This window comes from Chiloscyllium punctatum, chromosome 46, assembly GCF_047496795.1.
Source record: "Chiloscyllium punctatum isolate Juve2018m chromosome 46, sChiPun1.3, whole genome shotgun sequence".
In the NCBI taxonomy this organism is placed as follows: Eukaryota; Metazoa; Chordata; class Chondrichthyes; order Orectolobiformes; family Hemiscylliidae; genus Chiloscyllium; species Chiloscyllium punctatum.
The window spans coordinates 32,836,016-32,861,977 of record NC_092784.1 but is presented as its reverse complement, the minus strand read 5'-3'; the positions used below and the strand labels follow the sequence as shown (position 1 = coordinate 32,861,977).

At 46.2% G+C, this 25,962-nt stretch overlaps 1 protein-coding gene across 1 annotated transcript in view; it reads left to right on the top strand.

Moving 5' to 3' along the window:
• The window catches only part of pkn1a (protein kinase N1a), a 197,017-nt gene that overhangs the window by 161,701 nt on the left and 9,354 nt on the right, over nt 1-25,962 (top strand). Inside the window, exons 17-21 of the mRNA XM_072564263.1 lie at nt 840-902; nt 6,386-6,462; nt 9,828-9,970; nt 19,897-20,004; nt 23,758-23,838. Of these exons, the coding sequence (XP_072420364.1) occupies nt 840-902; nt 6,386-6,462; nt 9,828-9,970; nt 19,897-20,004; nt 23,758-23,838 (472 nt within the window). The remainder of the gene's footprint in view (nt 1-839; nt 903-6,385; nt 6,463-9,827; nt 9,971-19,896; nt 20,005-23,757; nt 23,839-25,962) is intronic.

The following is a 25,962-nucleotide window of genomic DNA, read 5'->3' as shown; positions in this document are numbered from 1 at the left end:
CAGACTCAGTGGACTGACTGGCCTCTACCTTTACTGTCGGGATTCTTTGATGTTCCTGTGAAAAGGAAGGATGGGGATGGCAAGATTTGGAAACCTTAGATAATGAGTGAAATTGAGAGCTCAGTCAAAAAGTTAAAGGAGGTATAAGTAAGATTTCAGGAATGGAAGACAGGCAAATCCCTCAAAGAAAAATGAGAGAGCAGCGAGGAATTAAACCAAGGAATTAGGAGGGCTAAAAGGGGCCATGAATATCTTTGGCAAACAGGATTAAGGAAAATCCCAAGGTATTTTATAGATGACCTCTCGGTCTGTGTAACGGGGAAAAGCGCCTTGCTTTTGTTATCTTACAAGTAATCTCTCTGGTCTAGTGTCATCTCAGAAAGATCTTCTTCTGCCCTTTTCACTAGTGCCTCTGTATCCTTTCCATAATGTGGAGATCAAAACAATATTCAGGCAACTATGGTCTAACCCAGATTCAATGGTGCTTTAGCGTTCTATCCCTCTAGGAATTAAACCCCAGCATGTGTTATTTTTCTCTCTTTTCCATAGCCTTGCTGACTCACATCATTCCACTGAGAATGTCTCCATAAACAACTGCTAATCTTAAACCCATACACTGTGGGGGGGGGAAAAAATTCAGAACCTGGACCTTATTTTTCATTGTGTTTGGAGAAATCCCAGTCGAGGGGTTCGAACTCGTTCCTGTGTTCTAGAGGTTGTTATTGGGTTGTGTTTACAGACAGTGGAGCATAGTCAGCCTAACACAGACTTGTTCAATGTTCAAAGGTGACCAGAACTAGAAACAACATGAAAATGAATTTTGGAATTGTGTCTTGCAGGTTCTATTCTGCATGTGTTGTTCTTGGGCTGCAGTTCCTTCACGATAACAAGATTGTGTACAGGTAAGAAGATTTTCGTCCTCTAGCACATTCAGAGCTTGGCTTAACCTTTTGGCTGCTGAATACTACATACCAAAGGATCTGTTTCTATGCTGTGACTCTATGCCTCTCGACAAGACGAGATTTTTACTGGAACTGGAATTTTTGGGTTAGGCTCGAGAGTGAAATTAAAAATAAGAGGAGCAGGAGTCGCGTGTGTGCAAAATTGGTGAATGGATAGAGAGCACGTGGGATTTTGGATCTGGCAGGAAGGGGATCATAGAACAAAACCCAGAACATTCAACCAAATGTTGGTCAATGTGAATTTGGTGCAGCTGTGGTACAATGTCCATTCAATGTAGGGAGAGTTTTTAAAGACATTGACAAGGAACCAGAAGGGATTTCAGCAATGATGGGCTTCAGTTCCCCAGTTAAACTGCAAGATCTGTAGTTGTTCTCCTTGCAGGGGCAAAAGCTGAAAGGAAATGTGATGAAGTGTTTAACAATATGAAGGGTTTCGAGAAGGTGGGTACAGAGAAACGATTTCTAATAGGTGGATAACCAGAGGGTTTAGACAGAAGGTTTAGATAGAATCAGGGACCATGTAATTCGCTAGAAACGTGACCTGTAGCTTTCAGCAGGGGCACAGCAAACATTCATTGGTTGAATAATTTCTGGGACATGGTAAAAACGAGGGGGTGTGGGATTAACCAGAATATCATGTGGCTCCATATATCCCTTTGTTTGTTTACAAGTCTGGGAGAACCAACTCATTGGGTGGGCCAAATGGCCTCATTCTGTGCTCTATCATTCTGTAATTAATAATGTGCTTTGATTCTTTCCCAAGCAATCCTTCAGACTTCACCTTCAGTAATATTTGCCCTTAGACCTACCGATGTGTATATTTGCTGAGGATCTGTGATAATGTTCGGTTAGGAAACTGACCTTGTTCTTTCATGGCTGTATCTCCTCAGACTGGTTCTGACAGAGTAGGAAATTTGAGAGTGGATCAGGCTGGAGTTGGCTGCTCCCCAGGATAGGGTTCTGGAGAGTGTCTGGGAGGTGTATTTAGGGCTGGATGTGGTCAGTACGTTCCTGTTGAATGATCCCTCAGGAACTGGTTGATTGTATTTAATACCCTAACTGTTCCTGAACAATTCTTGTCTTAATTTTGCTGGAACACACCCAGAGTGCCCGATTTAAATGGAGATTTTCAGAGAGTTCTGGGTGTAGGGGAATTGCCTGACGGACAGTGGAATTTCCCGGGAAATTCCTTCACAGTGTGCAATGACGGATTCCACAGGGTCCCCATCTGCAATTCCCATCTAATCTGGAATGTCGACTGACTCGACAGCGCCACGATGGGGAATATGGGAATATCATTCCCCTTATTTGAAAGGTCAGTAACGAGGGAGGCACAATTTGAAGGTTAAGAGCAGGAAGATTAGATCGGATTTGAGGGAAATGTTTTCACCCAGCAGATGGTGGGAATCTGAAATGTACTTCCCAGGAAGGTAGTAGAGGTGGGAATCCTCAATCTTTAAAAAGCACGTGGTTTAGCACTTGAAATGTCAGAACATTCTAGACTATCAGCTAAGTGCAGGAAGCTGGGATTCATGTCGATAGATCAGTGCAGACTTGCTAGGCCAAAGAGACTCTCTGCGTTGTGCGGTTCTAAGACCCTAGTTTTTAAAGATAAGAGTTTTCCTATTTAAGACGGACGTGGGGAGGATTTTGTTTCTGTAACAAAGTCATTCCTGTTATGAATTCTCTTCTACAGGGAGCACTGGAATCTGGGTGATTGGGAATTATTTGAGGACTCAGCTGGGTAGATTTTAAACTTGTGCCGTAGCTGAGAGTAATGGTGGACAACTGAGAGTGTGGTGCTGGAAAAGCGCAGCAGATCAGGCAGCATCCAAAGAGCAGGAGAATCGATGCTTCAGGCCGGAGCCCTTCATCAGGAATGTTGCTGGGAGCCTCGGGGGTGGAGAGATATTTACACCCCGGGCTGGCCTGCTACCTGCCCTTGATCTCATCACTTCAAATTGCCACCGTGACATCGACCGCCTCAAGCTGTCCAACCTCCTCACCCACTCCAACCTCTCGCCCTCACGATGCGCAGTCCTACACTCCTCCTGCTCCAACCCCAACCAAACACAAACCCACCTCCATCCACCTGTTGCACTCTCAGCTACCTTCTCCCCAGCCCCCACCCCCCTCCCATTTATCTCTCCACCCCCCCCAAGGCTCCCAGCCTCATTCCTGATGAAGGGCTCTGGCCTGAAACGTCGACTCTCCTGCTCCTCGGATGCTGCCTGACCTGCTGTGCTTTTCCAGCGCCACACTCTGAACTCTGACCTCCAGCATCTGCAGATCTCACTGTCTTCTTGGTGAGAATGTCGTGTTGAGGGCCCAAACTGATCAGCTATGGTGATGAGTGGAGCTCCTGCTCCAATTTCTAAAGTGTCATAGAGGCGTACAGCACGGAAACAGACCCTTTGGCCCAACTCATCCATGCCGAGCGGTTCCCATTTGCCTGCATTTGGCCCATATCACTCTAAACCTTTCCTATCCGTACCCTGTCCAAATATCTTTTAAATGTTGTAATTGTACTCACTTCTGCCATTTTCTCTGGCAGCTCATTCCATTGAGGAACTATTCTCTGTGTGAAGAAGTTGTCTGTCAGGTCCCTTTTAATTCTTTCCCCTCTCACCTTCAACCTATGCCGTCTAGTTTTGGACTCCTCTACCTTGCGGAAAAGACCTCTGCTGTTTACCTTTTCTATACCTCTCGTGATTTTAGAAATTTCCACAAGGTCACCCCTTGGCCTCCTACACTCCAGGGGAAAATCTCTCCTTATAAGCCAGGCCAGTAAGATCCTTGTAAAACATTTTTTTGCACCCTTTCTAGTTTAATTACATCCTTCTTCCTGTAAGAGGACAACCAGAATTATACACGGTACTCCAAATGTGGGCATACCAATGGCCTGTACAGCTGTAACATGACTCCTCAACTCCTGCACTCAGTGTTAGGATCGATGAAAGCAAGTGTGCTAAATACCTATTTATTTGTGAGCCACTTTCAAGGGACCAAGTACCTGTGCCCCAGGTCCCTATATTCGACAGAACTGCTCAAGGCTCTGTCACTAACTGTGTTGAGTCCTGCCATCTCACAACAAAGTGTAACGTGTCACATTTATCTGAATTAAACTCCACCTGCCATTCCTCAGCGCACTGGCCCAGTTGATCAACATCCCATTGTCCTCCCTAAATGAATGATGAGCGACAGTGTGTCCAGCATTGATCCTTGTGGCAAATCCTGGTCACAGGCCTTCAATCCGAACAACAGCCCAGTGGCACCACTATTTCTCTCCCACTGTCAAGCTCATTTTGCATTGGGCTAGCTCTCCCTGGATCCCATGTGATCTTCAAAGTTTGGGAGAAGATTTGGAGCTCGGGTGCTCGTTGTTGTGGTTCTGTTCGCCGAGCTGGGAATTTGTGTTGCAGACGTTTCGTCCTCTGTCTAGGTGACATCCTCAGTGTTTGGGAGCCTCCTGTGAAGCGCTTCTGTGATCTTTCCTCCGGCTTTTGTAGTGGTTTGAATCTGCCACTTCCGGTTGTCAGTTCCAGCTGTCCGCTGCAGTGGCCGGTATATTGGGTCCAGGTCGATGTGCTTATTGATTGAATCTGTGGATGAGTGCCATGCCTCTAGGAATTCCCTGGCTGTTCTCTGTTTGGCTTGTCCTGTAATAGTAGTGTTGTCCCAGTTCATGTTGCTTGTCATCTGCGTGTGTGGCTACTAAGGATAGCTGGTCGTGTTGTTTCGTGGCTAGTTGGTGTTCGTGGATACGGATCGTTAGCTGTCTTCCTGTTTGTCCTATGTAGTGTTTTGTACAGTCCTTGCATGGGATTTTGTACACTACGTTGGTTTTGCTCATGCTGGGTATCGGGTCCTTCGTTCTGGTGAGTTGTTGTCTGAGAGTGGCTGTTGGTTTGTGTGCTGTTATGAGTCCTAGTGGTTGCAGTAGTCTGACTGTCAGTTCGGAAATGCTCCTGATGTATGGTAGTGTGGCTAGTCCTTTGGGTTGTGGCATGTCCTCGTTCCATTATCTTTCCCTTAGGCATCTGTTGATGAAATTGTGGGGGTATCCGTTTTTGGCGAATACATTGTAGAGGTGTTCTTCTTCCTCTTTTTACAGTTCTGGTGTACTGCAGTGTGTTGTGGCCCTTTTGAATAGTGTCCTGATGCAACTTCGTTTGTGTGTGTTGGGGTGACCAAGTCCTAAACTACGAAAGCAACCACCCCAACACACACAAACGAAGTTGCACCAAGACACTATTCAAAAGAGCCAGAACACACTGCAGTACACCAGAACTGCAAAAAGAGGAAGAAGAACACCTCTACAATGTATTCGCCAAAAACGGATACCCTCGCAATTTCATCATCAGATGCCTAAGGAAGAGACAACGGAACGAGGACATGCCGCAACCCAAAGGACTAGCCACACTACCATACATCAGGAGCATTTCTGAACTGACAGCCAGACTACTGTGACCACTAGGACTCATAACAGCACACAAACCAACAGCTATTCTCAGACAACAACTCACCAGAACGAAGGACCCGATACCCAACATGAGCAAAACTAATGTAGTATACAAAATCCCATGCAAGGACTGCAGAAAACACTACATCGGACAAACAGGAAGACAGCTAACGATCCGTATCCATGAACACCAACTAGCCACGAAACGACATGACCAGCTATCCTTAGTACCCACACACGCAGATGACAAGCAACATGAATTCGACTGGGACAACACTACTATTATAGGACAAGCCAAACAGAGAACAGCTAGGGAATTCCTAGAGGCATGGCACTCATCCACAGATTCAATCAATAAGCACATCGACCTGGACCCAATATACCGGCCACTACAGTGGACAGCTCGAACTGACAACCGGAAGCAGCAGATACAAACCACTACAAAAGCCGGAGGAAAGATCACAGAAGCGCTTCACAGGAGGCTCCCAAGCACTGAGGATGTCACCGAGACAGGGGACGAAACGTCTGCAACACAAATTCCCAGCTCTGCGTTCCATGTGATCTAACTAGACTAATCAGTCTGCTATGTGAAACCTTCTCAAAGGCGTTGTTCATTTCGACAACATCTACCAATTTGCCTTCATCTCCCATCGTGGTCACAATTTCCCGTGCACATTGTTCCTTACATTCTGGAAGGAAGATCTGATATACATGGGTCAACTGCCCCACATCATCCCCAATAAATCCCCAGCCACCCTTGGTATTTCAATTCCCTTTTAGACCATTAATACCGTATTGCAATCCAAAGTAATGTAGATTCAGCAAGGCATTCTCTGTCTGCTCTGCCTTTCCAGTTGTATTTTGAATCCTGCCCATGTTTTGATCTGTTCATCTGCCTGTTTGATTATTCTAAACTTCTCATTTCTTGACACTGATTGAAATTTGCCTTTTGTTCCTGCAGGGATTTGAAGCTCGATAACTTGCTCCTTGACACACAGGGTTATGTCAAAATTGCCGATTTTGGACTTTGTAAGGAAGGTTGGTATCACTCTCACCATCAGCCCACCGTGACCTCCTTTAATTCACTCGTGTCTCTTCTAATCAGTTTTAAAACTGTAAATCCTGCAAACCATTACACCACCCTTTAACTGGACCTATTCCAGTCTGATCAGAAGGAGCTCAGAAAGACAAAGAAAGCTCCTGTCTTATAGTTTTCGGAATGGGTGATGTTTGTTAAATTCAAGATATGGGCATTGAACATAAGAACTAGGAGCAGGAGTAGGCCATTCGGCCCTTCGAGTCTGCTCCACCATTCAATAAGTTCATGGCTTATCTCTTGCTGGACTCAGCTCCACTTACCCACCCTCGCACCATAACCCTTTATTCCTTTATTGTTCAAAAACAATCTACGTTCCCTTTAAAACATTTACTGAAGTAGCGTCACCTACTTCCCTGGTCGGGGAATTCCATAGATTTACAACCCTCTGGGTGAAGAGGGTCCTTCACAATTCAGTCCGAAATCAGCTCCCCCTAATCTTGAGGCGATGCCCTCATGTCCTAGTTCCACCCGCCAGTGGAAACCTCCTCTCTATTTCTACCTTATCTATTCCCTTCATAAGTTTATATGTTTCTACAAGATTCCCCCTCATTCTTCTCAATTCCAATGACTATAATCCCAGTCCATTCAGTCTCTCCTCACAAACCAACCCCCTCAGCGTCAGAATCAACCCTGTGAACCCCCTCCAGTGCCAGTACGTCCTTTCTCAAGTAAGGAGACCAAAACTGTACCCACTACTCCAGGTGTGGCCTCAACCTGCACCTTGTACAGCTGTAACATAACCTCCCTGCTTTTAAACCCAACCCCTTTAGCAATGAAGGACAACATTTCATTGGCCTTCCTAATTACATGTTGTGCCTGCAGGCCAACCTTCTGTGATTCATGTACAAGGACACCCAGGTCCCTCTGTCATAGCAGCACGCTGCAACTTTTTACCACTCAATAATCCTTTTTACTGTTACTCCGACCAAAATGGATGAGCTGACATTTATTAACATTGTATTCCATCTGCCAGACCTTTGCCCACTTAAAGTATCTATATTCCTCTGCGAAGTTTCACAGTCCTCTGCACACATTGTTCTACCACTCATCTTAGTGTCATTTGCAAACTTTGACACCGTATACGTGGTCCCCAACTCCAAATCATCCATATAAGTTGTGAATAACAGTGGTCCCAACACTGATCTCTGAGACACAGCACGAGTCACTGATTGCCAGCCAGAATAGCCCTCATTTATGCCCACTCTTTGTTTCCTGTTAACCAATTCTCTATCCATGCTAATACTTTACCCATAATGCCATACATCTTTATCTTCTGCAGGAGCCTCTTGTGCAGCACCATGTCAAGGCCTTTTGGAAATGTAGGTACACCACATCGACTAGGTCCCTGTTGTCTGCCTTGTTCGTAATGTCTTCATAGGATTCCAACAGATCTGTTAAACATGACTTATCCTTTGTAAACCCATGCTGTGTCTGCCCAATGGAACAATTTCTATCTGGATGCCTTGCTATTTCTTCCTGGATAATAGATTCTCGCATCTTCCCCACTTCAGAGGTTAAGCTAACTGGTCTATAATTCCCCATCTTTTGTCTACCTCCCTTTTTAAACTGTGGTATCAATTTGCTGTTTTCCAATCTGCTGGAACTGCCTCCGAGTCCAGCAAATTTTGGAAAATCATCACAAGTATACTTGCTATTTCTCCCGTCATCTCCTTTAGTACCCTGGGATGCATTCCATCAGGGCCAGGAGACTTGTCCATCCTTAGCTCCATTAGTTTGCCCAACACTACCTCTTCCGTAATAATGATTGTTTCCAAGTCCTCACCTGCCTGTGTCTCTTTGTCAATGACTGGCTTGTTATTATAGTCCTCCACTGTGAAGATCAATACAAGATACCCTGTTCAATGCCTCAGCCATTTCATCCTTTCCCATGACTAAATGTCCCTTCTCATCCTCTAAAGGACCAGTGTTTATGTTAGCCACTCTTTTTCATTTTATATAATTAATGGAAACTTTTGTTGTCTGCCTTTATATTCTGTGCTACTTTTTTTTCTTGTGTTTTTTTTCTTTGTAGCTCTTTTTGTGACTTTCTGTTGACCTGTAAAGTTTCCCAATCTTCTCCTTTCCTGCTGTTCATGACCACTTTCTAAGCCTTCTCTTTCAAATTTGATAGCCTCCCCTATTTTCTTAGACCTCCATGGCAGATTACTCCTTTTCTTACAGTCCTTCCTTTTCACTGGACTATACTTCTGCTGAGCACTTTGAGAAATTGCTTTGAAAAGTCCTCCATTACTCGTCAGCTGTCCCACCATAACATCTTTGTTTCCAGTCTACTTTAAACAAGTCCTCCCCCGTTCTATTGTAGTTGCCCTTGTTTAAGCACAGGACCCTCGTATTGGATTTGATTTGTGAGCTTTCAGAAGATTTGTAGCTCAGGTTGAGGTTCTGGATGTAGGTTTGCTCGCTGAGCTGGAAGGTTCATTTTCAGACGTTTCGTCACCATACTGGGTAACATCATCAGTGAGCCTCTGGATGAACCACTGCTGACGTTTCCTGCTTTCTATTTATAGGTTTGGACTTCCTTGGATTGGTGATGTCATTTCCTGTGGTGTCGTCATTTCCTATGGTGATTTCATTTTCTGTTCTTTTTTTCAGGGTGGTAAATAAAATAAAAGGAAATGATGTCACCACAGAAAATGACATCACTAACCCAAGGAAACCTAACCCACACACCCCTATATACCATGGGCAATTTAGCACAGCCAGTTCGTCTAACCTGCACGTCTTTAGATTGTGGGAGGAAACTGGAGCACCCAAAGGAAACCCACGCAGACACAGGGTGAACTTGCAAACTGCACATAGACAGTTACCAGAGGCTGGACTCGAACTTGGGTCCCTGGGAGAGCTGTGGTAACCACTGAGCCACCGTGCCAGGATGTCAAGGAGCAGATGAACAAAAGCAGTGTTTGGTCACTCCTGCTCCTAACCTCACTACTCGAGGTATGCCCATTCAGGGCTCTGAACCCCGAGATGGTAAATGGGCTGCAGAAGGGAACAGTGGCTGCAATAACTCTTGGAGCTGGTGGAATCCTCAGAATATCACCAGGTATCACCCACTCTCTGTCTGTATTGGGCCAGCTAATACCAGCAGTGGCTACTGTTTCATCACCTTCACGGAGTGTGGGTGTCCTGACTGCTCCGAGTGCCTTATAATTCCAGTTTTCTGTTCTATTCTCAGCTACAAATCACTGCTCTGTCAGTTCCCCTTCAAGAGGCCTTCGTGTCTTCTCCCAACACTGAATTCCCTGTGCAATAGAAAGCAAATTGTCTGGTTTTCTCATTGTAGATATGGGCTATGGAGAGCGGACGAGCACTTTCTGCGGGACTCCAGAGTTTCTTGCTCCTGAGGTTCTGACAGACACCTCCTACACCCGAGCTGTGGATTGGTGGGGACTTGGTGTTCTCATCTATGAGATGCTGGTGGGAGAGGTGAGTCCTGAAAAAGATTGTTCCTATCTTGAACAAATGTAGATAATCCCCTGTGTCATTTCTCTCAGTGTAAAAAATCGTGTTTGATAAAGGTTGACCAACCCCTCAAATCTGTTCTCTTATTGACATTAATTGTGGCTGATGTCTGCCTACCTCTTAACATTTTTGAAGAAACAAGATTGATCCCAAATTTAGAATCATCACCTTGTACCCACATCAAGTGGAATTGTGTTTCAGACTTCTGCTTATCCTTTTGCATGTATTCTCAAACCCTCTTTTTTTGTTGTTTGAAAACTCACATCTCCCCAATCTTTGATTCTCCAATCAGCACGTAGTATCTCTTGAATGTCTGAAAATGCAGCAAAAGGAGGGATTCTAGATCAGTGTCCTGATGTCAAAACTAGTTTTCGGCCCCTTTCTCTCTTCCCCAGCAATCCTGCGTCTTAACCCGCTTTAAATACTTTGGAATTTTGCCTCACACAATATCAACTTTTCCCTGTGTCAAGGCATTAATGCCACCATCAAAACTGTACAATGTCAAAGCACCTCTCGTCACAAACTCCTGAACTACAGGAAATAATTGTTTACTTCATCAAAACACCTCCTAATTTTAAACAACCAATAAATCTCCTCTCAGACCCCCTCAGACCCATAGTCTCACTACCTGGAACACCAACTTGCAGATTGGCCAAGGAACTACACCAAAGACTAAAACACTTAGTAGAAGACTCACACCACTCCATCCACTCCACCCAAGAATTCCTGAAGACCATCAAAGACACTAAGATAGAAGAGGATGAAATATTGGTCTCCTTTGATGTAACAGCCCTGTTCACATCAATCAACATTAACTTGGCCAAGGAAACACTGTGACTACACTATTCGAAGACCCAAAGACACAGATACCAAACGCCACTAACTTCATTCACAAGGACAGTATCATCAAGCTAGTGGCCCTATGCCTTCCCACCCACTTCACCTTCAACAACAAAAGCTACAGACAAACCAATGGAACACCCATGGGATCTCCGATATCAGGGTTCTTAGCAGAGGCAGTAATGTAGAGACTTGAACAAACAGCTCTGCCAACCATCCAACCCAAACTTTGGGTCTGCTACGTGGATGACACTTTTGTCATCACTAAATGAAACAAATTAAAGACCATCAATAATCCCCTCACTGGCATAAAGTTCACCAAAGAGGAGGAAAACAACAACAACCTGCCATTCCTAGATGTCACAGTCGAGCAAACAGCCAATGGGGAACTTCAAACCAGTGTCTACAGGAAAACAACACAGACTGACCAAATACTGAACTACAGAAACAATCATCCCAACACCCACAAACAAAGCTGTATTGGAACATTACCTCAACGAGCCAACACACACTACAGCACAGAGGAACTACACAGAGCAGAGGAAAATCACCTCTACTGTGTATTCAAAAAGAATGGGTACCCAATGAACACAGTCCGCCGATTTCTCAGCAACAAACCCAAACAAGCAGACAAAACACGGCCAGAAACTCTAGTCACTCACCCCTACATTAAAGACATCTTGGAAATGACTGCCAGACTACTCAGACCCCTTGGCATCATGGTAACCCACAAACCCACCAACACACTAAAATATCAGCTAATGAACTTAAAAGACCCTATTCAGACACCAAGCAAAACTAATGTCATTTACCAAATACCATGCAAGAACTGTAACAAACGCTACATTGGACAAACAGGCAGAAACCTAGCCACCAGGATACATGTACACCAACTAGCCACAAAAAGACATGACTCTCTCTCACTAGTAACCTCACGTACAGATGAGGAAAGACACCACTTTGACTTGGACAACACATCCATCCTAGGACAGGCCAAACAGAGGCACGCACGAGAATTCCTAGAAGCATGGCATTCCAACCGGAACTCTATCAACAAACACATCGAGTTAGGCCCCATCTACCACCCCCTGAGAAAAGGAACAGGTAATGACATCACCAACCCAAAAAAACCCCCAAACACATAAATAGGAAGCAGGAGTTTTCAGCATTGCTTTGCCTGAGGCCCACTGAAGATGTTACCTAGTAGGGTAAGGAACCGTCATGGGTCCAGTGCTGAGCTGGGAGAAGAGCTTCAGGGCAGAGTAAATGAGCTGGGAGTTACAGTGGGAGAGGGACTCCCTGAGATTCTTGTAGAGAGAGGAGGGGAAAAAAAACTGCTGTGCTCTTCCAGCCCCACTCTAATCCAGTATCTGGTTTTCAGCATCTGCAGCCATTGGTTTTACCTTGTTGATTTTAACCCTACTGTGAATCCTCTTGCAAGGATGCCTGCCTTGAAGAAGTTTTCCTCCTGTCTCCACAAGAATCTCAGGGAGTCCCTCTCCCACTGTAACTCCCAGTTCATTTCCTCTGCCCTGAAGCTCTTCTTCCAGTTCAGTAACTGTCCCCATGACTTGTCCGGACTTGTCCGACCTGCCTATCTCCTTTTCCACCTATCCACTCCACCCTCTCTTCCCCGACCTATCACCTTCATCCCCTCCCCCACTCACCCATTGTACTCTATGCTACTCTCTCCCCACCCCCACCCTCCTCTAGCTTATCTCTCCACGCTTCAGGCTCATTGCCTTTGTTCCTGATGAAGGGCTTTTGCCTGAACCGCTGTGCTCTTCCAGCACCACTAATCCAGAACCCCGTCTCCCAGGACAGAACCTCCCTGGTCCTTACCTTCCTTCCCACCAACCTCCAGATACGTCACATCATCCTCCCCCATTTCCACCACCTACACACAGACCCCACCACCAGGGATCTATTTCCCTCCCCACCCCTGTCAGCATTCCGGAGAGACCATTCCCTCTGCAACTCCCTTGTCAGATCCGCACCCTCACCACCAGCCCATAGCCTACTCCCAGCACCTTCCCCTGCCACCGCAGGAAATGCAAAACCTGCAGGAAAATCGACGTTTCGGGCAAAAGCCCTTCATCAGGAAGAGAGGCAGGAAGACTCCAGGGTGGAGAGATAAATGGGGGGGGGACTAGGGAGAAGGCAGCAAAGAGTACAATAGGTGAACAGGGGTGGGAATGGAGGTGATAGGTCAGAGAGGAGGGTGGAGTGGATAGGTGGGAAGGAAGATAGGCAGGTAGGACAGGTCATGGGGGCAGTGCTGAGCTGGGGTAAGATGGGGGGAGGGGAAATGAAGAAACTGGTGAAATCCACATTGATGCCCTGGGGTTGAAGTGTTTGAGGCAGAAGATGAGGCGTTCTTCCTCCAGGCCATAGGGTGGTTTGGTTGATTGGTGCGGGTGTCCCAGAGATGTTCACTGAAGCACTCTGCTAGGAGGTGTCCAGTCTCCCCAATGTAGAGGAGACCACATCGGGAACACTGGATACAATAAATGATATTGGTAAATGACATTATTGTATCCGTTACTCCCAATGTAGTCTCTTCTACACTGGGGAGACTGGGCGCCTCCTAGCAGAGTGCTTCAGTGAACATCTCTGGGACACCCGCACCAATCAACCCCACCGTCCTTTGGCCCAACATTTCAACTCCCCCACCCACTCTGCCGAGGACATTGAGGTCTTGGGCCTCCTTCACCCGACGCCTGGAGGAGGAACACCTCCTCTTCCACCTTGGGACCTTGCAACACACGGGATCAATGTGGATTTCACCAGTTTCCTCATTCCCCCTCTTTCCCCCCCCCCCTGACCTTATCCTAGTCCCAAGCCTCCAACTCGACACCATTCTCCTGGCCGGCTTCTCGCCTTTCCCATCTATCCACTCCACCCTTCTCTCTGACCTATCACCTTCACCTACCCATCATATTCCCAGCTCCCTCCCCCCCCCCAGCCCCACCCCCCTCTGCCTCCCCTGGCCCACAAACCTCATTCCTGATGAAGGACCTAATACCTAAAATCTCGAGTCTCCTACTCCTTGGATGCTGCCTGGCCAGCTGTGCTTTTCCAGCAACACATTCTTTGCCTCTGATCTCCAGCAGCATCTGCTGTCCTCACTTTCTCCCTGTCCCCAAGATATTGCCACTAAGCTCCCCAGGTTCCCAAGTCATAATGCCTTCATGGTAAACACTGGCGAAATATTACTTGAGGACCTCGCCCATCTACTGCGGTTCTACACAAACAGGTCCACTTTGGCCAATGCCCGTCATGGAATTGATATATAATCCTGTCCCTATCCTGAGTCTGAGCCACACAGATTCCTGCCTTTGGGATTAACCGTCATGTACTTAGCCCAGGCATCCGGATAAATCCCTGTCACAATCTGTTTTAATGCATCATCGTGTTGCTGCGTGTGTCTACAGTCTTCTCCGATTGCCTGATTATATCTGTGTAACTTATTCACCTGAGGGTAGCTGCCAGAACACTCCTGAATGAGCCCCTTTCTTGGCTAAATGATCTGCTCTCCATTGACCTTCCAGGGATGTCTTGTGGTGGTTTCTAACTTTTAATCATTACCATATTCCCTTCCACTGGCAGCCTACAGTGCGTACTGGAATAAGGGGCTGATGGTAGTGCTTTCCTATCAGTGGGATTCAAACCTCCAGCTTCCTAGAGTGATGAGAATTCAGTGAGGCTGTTGCACGCATTCATGCTCTCAGAGGAGATATTTGCAGGTGAAGGGAACAGATCGGGTGGCTAACTACATAAGCCCCAGCTGCGAGCTCCTCAGCTTGGACACTTAGATGGATGGGTAGTTTTAAGACTAATTCAACCAGTGGCTGCCTTTTGAGTATTGTCATGTCTGTCCCACAGCCAGTAATCGGACTGCCACCCTGTATTGTGGAAGATCCATCCAAATAAATTCTCATGGCTGTCTCTGCTTGGTTGTCCTCTTGTCTCAGTCCTCACAGATTTTCCAGCCGTTTGGTGCAGTGGCTCCTGATAATCAATAAATCAATGCCATGACTGGCCAAATCTAAGCATTATTAGTGGACACTACAGGTCTCAGTGCTATGTGCTGTAGCAGACTGTCAAACACCTTGGTTACCTCGCCCTGTCCTTGGCAGGAGAAACTGTATTGTCTTGTGGTTTTGGGTTGTACCCCTCAATTATCACATTTTCTGGGAAACATCCGCAATCATGTTTATGCTGGGTGAATATCCCTTTGTATTTTACAATCACCTTGGGCATACCCGGATCCTTGGTCTCAGTCAGAGGATTAAATCAAAACTCTCCGATTGTAGTGACTCAGTTGGCATATGGATGGTTATGATGATGCTTAGGGTGTTAATGACTAGAGATAATTGCCAAATGCAGGCACTCACTGGTTGAAACTAAGATTGCCCCTGGTCGCAGGTTCGATGCTAAGTATGTGCTCTGCACCTGGTGAAAGTCCGTTAAAGTAGCAGGGTACTGGCATGTAATGTCACCTAGTTTAGGCCAGTAATCCCACTTAAAGCAATAGTCCTTGTAGTCCCCAAGGGTGTATTATTAAACCTCGAGGTGTTCAGTGTTGTGCAGGAACAGCTGGTATCCCACAGAAATTCTGTGGGGCCACCTCCCACCTCACCATTGACTAGGGTGACTCAGTGGTTAGCACTGCTGCCTCACAGCACCAGGGTCCCAGGTTCGATTCCAGCCTATCTGTGTGGAGTTTGCACATCCTCCCCGTGTCTGCATGGGCTTCCTCTGGGTGCTCCAATTTCCACCCACAATCCAAAGGTGTGCAGGTTAAGTGAACTAGCCATGCTAAATTGCCCATGGTGTTAGGTGTGTTATTCAGGGGTAAATATAGGGTAGGGGGGGTGGGTTTCTCTTCAGCAGGGCGGTGTGGACTTGTTGGGCCAAAGGGCCTGTTTCCACACTATAGGGAATCTAATCTAATCCTAGTGGCCTACCTACACTACCCCACATGGTGTTGGCAACCCAGAGTGGGGAGGTAGAGGCCTGGCACATTCATGAGGATACCTTATAGGTTGGGACTGGGGGGGCTGTATGGGTTGGCTCGTGCCCACGGCATGAACTGGAGCCTGACATATTGAGCCTTCTAACAGTGGTTACTGATTCCCTCTATCACCTCTGGGTTCCCATTGTGGTTGCTGGTCCCTGTGGCTGTGAGTGCAGCTGTGCATGGGCTCGACATTCCTGTGCACCCGCAGTGGTGCCTCTACACTAGCTGCCAAGTGTTCCCTTGTTGTGTCCCTCGATCTCTCCCTGAGGTTTTGTAAGGTGGGATTGAGTTTCTCTGGTAAGAGCTTCCCCGTCTTCCTTCGTTCCTCCACACCAGACCCTGGTTGGAGGTTCAGAAAGGAAACATTTATCCTCCTTTCTCTGCCTTGCCTTTATCCAAATCATGGGCTTCTATCTCCCACACCTGGGACATTCTTCTCAGAACCCAGGCCTCATTGTAGTTAGTCTCTGTGGGATCGAAACTCGGACATGGGTTCCTGCTGTCTTCGGTGGTGTGTGAACCTAGGATCCTAGCCCACTTAGCTGGGTCAGCCTCGGATAACTGATCCCTCTCTAAGTCCTCCGTAGACTTCTGTAAAGCATAACCGTAAGTGACTGGCAAAGGCAGTTGGGTGTTCCACTTTCTTTAGTTTGTACTTGTTTAACCCATCCACGGGGGTCTCACTGTTTTCATGTCTGCGAGAGCTCTGACTGCTGTATTTCGTGGGGTTGGGATCGCTGACTGGCTTAAACACCATTACAATGAGTCACAGCTCCTCTCTCTCATCCAACCCATGAAAAACGTTCTGCTGTCTGACCTTCTCAAAGAATGTACATGAATCAGCTGGAGGTTCACATTTGGGATTTTTTTTCTTTGCGATCTCTGCCAGCTGTGCTTCGGTAAATAGGGGGCTGGATGTGACTGGGGATGCTTCAGCCCTGACTTACCTTTCACTCATTATCAGGTTCATTCCAACGGGGGGCATGTTCCCAGGGACGCTGAATGAGTTGGCTCCTCTGGGAAGGGTGAGGGTGGATCCCAGTCCACCCCTGCTCCTGGCATACTGCTGGGCAGCTTCCCTGAGCTCATCCCAGTCTAACCCTTGTTCCTGTCTTTCCTCTCTAACCTCTCCATATGTGCTCATTACCCCATTTCTAATCGAGAGCTGTGCTTATTGACCTCCTGCAGCCACGTGATGTGGTCCGTAGCTACCTGCTTCTCCATACCTGCCTGGTCTCATACATTTACTGTGACTTGTAAAACCATACATTGGCTCACTTCTTCCTCTAACACTGCTCACTGAGTATCCTGATGTGCTCGCTCACACTGCCCAATGTGGACTGGGTTTGCCTGATTCCTTTCACCCTGAGCTGCATTTTTCAACTCTGCAATCTCTCTTTTCCACATTCTTTAGCTCTTTCCAGACAGTTTTTTTAATTCCTGCTCTCTTTCTAATAACTGCCCTAAACAGCACATTATCTCTGTCACCTTCTCAAGTTTGGAATCCTGCTTCCCTTCAGTTTTCCTAAGACTATCCCAATACTTCTGCCGTAGGGATCCTGGTCCCGTTTTATCATTGCAATAGAATGCTGCCCAAATGGGCCACTTTTCCTTATTGATGTACTCTCTCGGTTTTGTTTCCCATACGGGACCATTCTCTGCCATTATCAGTTAAACTACAGGCTATAGTGGATGGATCAGACTGAGGGGACGGCTGTCGCTGTGTTCCAGCCCTAATCCCACTGGGTCTTTACCAACGTCTGGTGTTTTACCTGACCTATTCCAAACACGCCTGGAAACAGTGGTTTGCTGGATTAGGAGTAAATACTTGTTGGCCTTATCTTTTTAAGAACAGTTCAGTTTTGACCTTCTGTTCTGATTGATTGACTTGAGTGTGGCCTTGGTGTGGGACAGCTGTCCTCTAACAACCAGCTCAGTCAAAATCTGACGGAGTATTAGGTTCAATGGGATTCGATCTTGGAGCGACAAAGATACTTCTTATCCATGTCCCTTTGGGGACCCAATTTGTTGTACCTGTCCCACAGTGTGCTTAAGTTCTTATATTCAGCAAAAGAGCTTTGAGTCAACTCTTAATACACAATAATACTTGTTTATTTGACACAATTAATGTTACAACAGTTAAGTATACTGTAAACTACTGATAAACACTACAAACTATCTTGTGCTTTAACTCTATATGATCATATGCCACTACACTAGAACTTGGCTGGGCTCTACATGGTGATGTTGTCTGGTTTTATCCTGAGGGTCTCAGGGCTGTCTTCTCTTTCGGTGGTTATTCTCAAGTTACCACGCTGAGTGGGGGTTTTGTGACGATTCTTATCCTTCTGAGTCTTTGTGCCTTTTTGGAAGGGTCTTGAGGATCAGGTTTGATTTCCCCTGATCAATCAGACCCAACCAAGGGTTGGCACATTGATGGCGAGGTGGCTCTTAGGTCTCCATTATAGTATGTGCTGGGTGCAGGCAGCCTCCTCCAAATAAGGCTGTTAGGCCCCTCCGTGTCTAGAGAATGACTCCCTGCTCCTGATTGTCCCAACAGTGACATTCCATTGCCCCATTCAAGTCCAACTTCAAGGTGGGTATTGTAGGGTCTGTCACTGTCCGGGTCACTGCAGCCTACCTGGATTTTGCATAATGCTTATTGGCATCATGTTAGTCAAGGCTGGCTTTCCTTTCCCAGCATGCTTTAGTTTATGGCCACTTTATCGAAGTTCATCATAAATCAATTATTTTGGGCAGTCTGTCCGGCCACACTGATATCCACGGAGTAATCACACCTCCACTCTGTAGCTTCCACCCCGATATGATACTTCTGACAAAAACAGATTTCAGGGCTTCTATTCCTCTCTGGTTTTGTTCACAATGCACTCTTTGTTAGACTGGTTGGCACCAGCCTTCCTGTGATGGTCCCTGTTAATATCATCAATAGCTCGGAAAGCTGGTGCTTCCAAATAAACCTGTTGGACCAGAACCTGGTGTTGTGGGATTTTTCACTTTGTTATCCCTGACTGATTAGCTGAGCAGAGCAGAGCGTGGGTTAATAATCAGTAGGAGAGTGGACCTGGTGTTATGAACCTTTCTGGTGTCCTCAATCAATCATCAAAATTTCAGATGCCAATTCATGTAATTCTGCAGCCAAATTTCTATAGTAGATAACAGATTGTACTCATTCATTCTGCACTCTCAGTTCATCGGTTTTATTTCAAATGCTGGATTGATTTACTTTTATCTTTTTATTCCCTTTGTACACATGTTGGTTGACACATCAATTTATACTCTCCATCCCTTCCTGTAACAATCTATTATCTCTCATATCAATAGCTTTCTCTTGGCCTTGACTCTTTGATTTACAACGAGTTCCCAGATTTGATCCCTTACCCCTAAAATCCTCTCAGCTTCCATAGATATGTGGTTGGGAAGAGCACTGCTCCAGCACGGTTCAGGCAGAACCAGCCCATCTGTCCAGATCCGATTTTCCCCAGCATTGCTTCAGATGCCCTCCCGAAGTGGAACCCATTTCTCCCATGCCAGTCACACCTACATCTCTCTGGTCTCATTTTGCCCGATGCTAGTTTTTGTGTAGCTGAAGTAATAATTATGCCTTTGAGTTTGGGCTTCTTATTTTGGCACCTCACTCCACGAACTGACCTTGCAGAACCTCCTCCTTTGTCCAGCCAATGCTGTCATTCCCCATGAGGACCATGATGACTGTATCCTCCCTCCTGTTCATGTTCCTCCCCAACCTTGAGCTGATGTGCAGACCCCTGGCACCAGGTAGGCAATACGGCCAGCTGGACTCCCACTGTTAGTGTAGAAAGTGGTGTCAAACTGTCCCCTACTAGCACCACATTCTTTCTTAGTCCAACAACTATATGAGCTCAGTCCAAAGTGCTATCAGAGGAAGGAATGGTATTGTACAACATTAACACAATTTCAGTTGTGCAACTTAGAGGTAATTTATCTTGAATTCAACACGGTGATTGAATTTTCATTGTTTGTCTTGCAGTCTCCATTTCCTGGGGATGATGAGGAGGAAGTCTTTGACAGCATTGTCAATGACGAGGTTCGATACCCACGATTCCTGTCTACTGAGGCCATCGCTGTAATGAGAAGGGTAAAGGATTCGTTTCCCTAATCATCTCACCATTCATTGAAAGCTTTAACCGAGAGGGTACACAAAAATAATAGAGTAAGGAATAAGGTTAGAGACTGAAGGTTTCAAAACAAGTGACACGGATAGAGAAACCGACAAGAGGGCGTTCCTGAAAGGGGTAGTCACAAAAGTAGGCTTTGAGGAGGTTTATAAAGGCAGAAAGAAACAACGTGGTAGAGGAATTATTGTACAGGTGGACAAAAACCGATTTAATAGCCCCAATCAGTGTTGATCATCATCATTCTGAAACATGACAATACAGATCTTAGAATAAGTTGCACTTTGAATAAGATGTAATTGGGTTTTAAACTAGTATTAGGTCATACTTATTCCTGAACAACCCCTCTAGCCCTGAAAAGTTAATTTTATGTAGGAGTTAAAAATTTATTGTGTGAGAAATTCCATAAATGTTTAAGTTTTGTTTTAAAGAAAAATAATGATGATTCTCTTAATATAGTATGTCTGTCCCTATTTTTATCTTGATCCTTGTGAAATGACAAAGTGGAGGCTAATCAGTGTGTCTTACTTCTTGATTGGCTAGCTGTTAAAATTCTTCAATATGATTGGAATCTGAGAAATCCCTACGATGTGGAAGTAGGCCATTTAACTCATCAAGTCCATGCTGACCGACTGCTGAGCAGACCCACTCCCCTACCCTGTTCCTAGAACCCTACACATCCCATTACTGGTCCACCTAACCTATGGACACTGGACAATTTCCCACGGCCAATCCAGCTGATCTTTGTACCATGCAGACATGGGGAGAATGTGCAAACACCTCACAGAGTTGCCGGAGGCTGGAATCGATCCCAGGTCCCTGGCACTGTGAGGCAGTAATCCCAACCACTGAGCCGCCGTCTGTTTCCAATTGGATGCTTATAGCCTGTTTGATGACTTCACTGGTGCTGGGTTCTTGACATTTCCTACAGCTGGGGCCAGAATCCAAATAAAAATCAGGAAAGGGGTCACCCACATCTGGAGATCGCTGTGGATGGACCGCCTTCTTCAAGCTCTGTGATGAGTGTTGAGACACTGATTGGAAATCTAGACTGTGAACACTTTTTAGTAGGCTTGGATTTTACAATGTTTCTGTAACGTAAATGGGAATTGTAAATTGAGATCGTGTAGAATCCCAGGCAAAGCAGACTCTGAGGGAATTGCCTGGGAAATCTTTAGATTCTGGTGGGTCACACTGTGTGCCTGCAACCCTCAGAATTCAGTGAGACCCATTGCTGTTAAGTAACTACCCAAAAGAGGTTGGACCATTAAAAAACCTGGTCTAACTGTGGCAACTATTAACTTGGCCCCTCAGCTTATCACATCACCCACAAACCACACCTCCCTCGACACCTAACATGCATACCCTCCATCCCCCAAACAAAGATTGATATTCCCCCACCCTGACCAATTGTAAACAACCATCACCTGATTCCCTCCCATTGACCTAACTGGCCCCTAACCTAACCTGATAGTTAGCTTATAAACCTACCCCTCCACTGAAACTGTCAAAGCGATGCTGGTCTGCTGTAAGAAAGGGGACATGGGGGCAGTGGGGGGGAACGCACACTGGGGGGAGTCAGGGGGGGTGGTGGATAGAGGGAAAATTGGGACAAATCAAAGCACTGCACAAGAGTGGTGTAAAAGGGATGGTAGAATGGTAATGCAGCAGTAGATGAGATAAAAAGGAAAAGATGAACATCAAGAACAATGCCCAGCTCATCACCCATATCGCAATGGAGTCGCTTCCCTTAATTCTCAGTCATTGGTCTCTATCATGTATTCCTACATTGCACTGGTTATTTAGTCTCTGCACCTGTAATTTTGAGTTTCACTCCTTAACTGCTTGTCCCTCGATCCTTTGGAAGTGCTGTTCTTTTTGCAAAACATGCAAAACCTGCTGGTGTACCACCTCCCTCACCTCCATCCACGGCCGCAAGCCGACCTTCCAGGTGAGACAGAGGTTCACCTACCTCTCCTCCAACCTGGTTTACTGTATCAGGTGCTCCTGATGTGGTCTTCTCTACATTGGGGAGACTGAACGTAAACTCAGGGCACTGAGCATCGCAGCTGGGTCTGCAGGTGCTGACCAGACCACCCAGTCACCCCCCCCCCCCCCCCATTTTAATTCCTCTTCCCACTCCCTTTCTGACATGTCCATTCTTGGCCTCCCCCATTGCCACAGTGAATCAGACTGCAACTTGGAGGAAGAACACCCCATCTTCTGTCTGGGCAGCCGACAGCCCAGAGGACTCAACATTGAATTCTCCGATTTTCAAATTACCTCCCTTGCCATCGCCCGACTCCCTTTCCAGCCTCTCCCGTCGACCAACTGGGTCATACCCTCCACCCGTGTTTACCCATCCACCCCGCTCTCTCTCACCTTCCCCCCCCCCCTCCTTATCTGCAGCTCCCCACACACCCACCCCCAGCCCTAATGAAGGGTTATACCCGAAACGTTGCCTTCTCCCCCTCCTGGCTGTATTGATTTTATTCCCCCCACCCCCCTGCTTGTGGGTGTTTGAATTCTGTGGGTCCCATCGATGAGGTGTCAGGCTGAGATCTAGCTCCTGGCCTGGGCTGGTTACAGACCCAGCCGCAGCCATTAAAGGGCAATTGCTGTTTCCAGATAAAGTGACCTTCTAGATGCTTCCAAGCGATAAAGCTGAAAATAAACTTTGGAAAGGCAGCCAGGGAGGGGTGTTTAAAAATGCAACTAAACAGGCTTTAGGAAAGTATTTAAAGGAGGAGAAATTGGAATTTAGAAAAGACCAAAGGCTGAGAGAGAGTGCAATAAGTTGGTGTAACTGGGTGGTGTGAGGCTGCAGCAAATGACTGAGGTAAAGGGATGTGACCGAGACAAGGGTGAAGATTTTTAAATTCATAGTCACTTGGTAGTACAGAACTTGAGTCTTGCTGAAAAAAGCTGTGCAGTCAACGCTTTTTATTTTCCATTCATTCGGGATTGACCCAAGACTACCAGAGTTCAGAGGGAACTGCAATTTGTACCAAATAACAACCAACTTGCATTATTTTCTCATGGAGTTTAAATTGTTTCTCTCTTTGCAATTTGGTGTTCTCGTATCTGTCCTAAAGGCAAGGTGGGAAACTTCAAAACCAAGAGTTTTACTTTCAGTGATGATAGTGTTGTCCTGGGATTGCTGAGCATTCTCATTGGGCATTTGTTCGAAGTTACGGATGAGTGAAATCTGTTGTGGATCAGTATTCATTCAGCAGAACTGGGGTCAAGTTGGAGTCTATGAGAGTGGAGCATTTATTTAATGTATTAGGATCTGGATTTGGCAAAAGCAAGGGTAAGGATTTTAAATTCCTGATCAAATGATGTTGGAAAGGTAGAGGATAGGTGTTTGTAAAAGGAAGCTCTCACGGTGATGGGGAAGATGTGAGGTGAAGTTTAAACAAGCCTTTGATCTTTGCTTAACCATTGCTGGACTGCAGAGCTGGCGCCAGGGTTCAAAGCTGGAGGCTTTTGACTTGCTAGTGCTGAGTCGGAGAATTTACTCATCCAGGATTTGATGTTGGATACTGTCTTTAGTGACTGCTTTAGTAATAGAGAGCACATGCTTATCTCTCCGATTCATACTCTTATCTTTGTTTAGTATGTGCGTAACTTCAAACTGCGAACAGGCGAGATGTTGTGATATTGTAAGATATGTCAGGTGACCGAATGATAATGAAGACTTTCTTGATGTCTAGTTGTTACGGAGGAATCCTGAGCGCCGGTTGGGATCCAGTGAACGTGATGCTGAAGAAGTGAAGAAGCAGCCATTCTTCAGGGTGAGTGATCAGATCAAGCTGCACTTCCTTCAGACCAGAAGATACGGGAGCAGAATCAGGCCATTCGGCCCATTGGTCTGCTCTTCCTTTTGATCATGGCTGTTATGTTCCTCAACCCAGTTCTCCTGCCTTCTCCCCGAATCCTCTATCCCCTTACTAATCAAGACCTAATCTATCTCTGTCATAAAGACACTCAATGATTTGACCTCAAAAGTCTTCTGCAGCAGAGTTTCACAGATTCACCACACTCTGAAGAAATTCCTCCTCCTCTCCGTTCGAAAGGGTCATCCCTTCGCTGTGAGGCTGTGCCCTCAGGTCTGGATCTCTCCAACTAGTGGGAAGCATCTTGTGTATAACCCACTCGGCCCAGGCCTCTTAGTATTCACTAAGTTTCAATCACATCCTCTCATCTTTCTCAACACCTCCGAGTACAGACCCGAACTCCACATCTGCTCACCTGACAAGTCCTTCATTCTTAGCACATCCTTCCTTCAATATGAGGTCAAAACTACTTTCCATATTCCAAATGTGCGCTGATCAGAACTGTACCTCGCCTCAACAATAATCCCTGCTCTTACGTTCTAGTCCTCTTGAAGTGAATGCTAACATTGCATTTGCCTCCCAACTGCCAAATGAGCCTGCATGTTAAGAGAATCCTGAACTAGGATTCGAAGTCCCTTTCAGATTTCGAAAGCCTTTCTCCATTTAGAAAATAGTCTGTGTCTCTGTTCTTCCGACTAAAGTGTCTATCCGAGCACATTTCCAGATTGTATTCCATGTCCCACTTCTTCACCCACTCTCCCAGCCCGTCCAAGCCCTTCTGCACTTCCTCCCCACCTCCTCAACACGACTTGTTGCTTCACCCAGTTTCATATCACCTGCAAACCTACCAACCATGCTCCTGCTTCCTTTGACCAGATTGTTGATGTCTCACATGAATAGTTGTGGTGTCAACACTGGCTTCTGTGAAACTCCACTAGTCCCCAGCTGCCATCCTGAAAAGGTCTGCTTTATCCTCACTCTCTGCTATCGGCTGGTCAGTCAATCCACACCCTGCTGCCCCCAGCCAAGTCCCAGAGCCACAATTTGAACCTGTTACGTTTGGTAATTTTATAGCTTTCAAATCGACCAGGCCAGATTTTTAACCAATAACTTTGTTTATCTTATGTGATGACACGGAGCTCGTTGGTAGGACAACACAGAGCTGGATGGTCATGTCACTCTGCAGGAGCAGGAACCTCCATTTAATCTCAAAATCTTCAACGCTTCAGCTGTGGAAGGAAGAGAGCATTGCTAATCCCTACAATAGAATCCATACAATATGGAAGCAGGCCATTCAGCCCACTGAGTCCACAACAATCCTCCGAAGAGCATTTTCCCCCCCCCATCCTATCCCTGTAACCTTGCATGTACTCTGGCTAGTCCACCTCGCCAGCACGTCATTGAACACCATGGGCAATTTAGCGTGGTCAGTCCACTAACCTGCACACCTTTAGACTGTGGAAGGAAACCCAAGCATCCAGAGGAAACCCACACCGACACAGGGAGAATGTCCACACACTCACCCGAGAACAGAATAGAACAGAACCGGGGTCCCTGTGAGGCATTAACAGTGAAGTTACCATGCCACCCACCCTTGGTTTGTTTTTATCCCGTATTTGTTTGCGATGTTTTGAGATGATTTCTGGCTCCGGTTGATGTAAGAATGTAAGTTAGCTTGGCTGAACTTTACAGTTTGTTTTCAGATGTTTCATCACCATGAGAGTCTATGGTGAAGAGCTGGTGGTATGTCCTGCCTCTCTCTTTTGCAGGTTTTGGTTTGTTAAGGTGGGTGACGTCATTTCCTGTTCTTTTTCCCAAGGGAAGGTTGATGGGGTCTAAGTCGATGTGTTTATTGATGGAGTTCTGGTAACAATGCCATGCCTCTAAGAATTCTTGCGCATGTCTTTGTTGCGCCTGTCCTAAGATGTGTGTGTTGTCCCAGTCAAAGTGGTGTCCTCCTTTGTCTGTATGTATAGAAACTAGTGGTAGTGGGTCATGTGTTTTCCTGGTCAGTTAGTGTCCATGTATCCTGGTGGGGAGTTTCCTGCTAATTTGTCCGATGTAGTGTTCTTTGTTTTTACA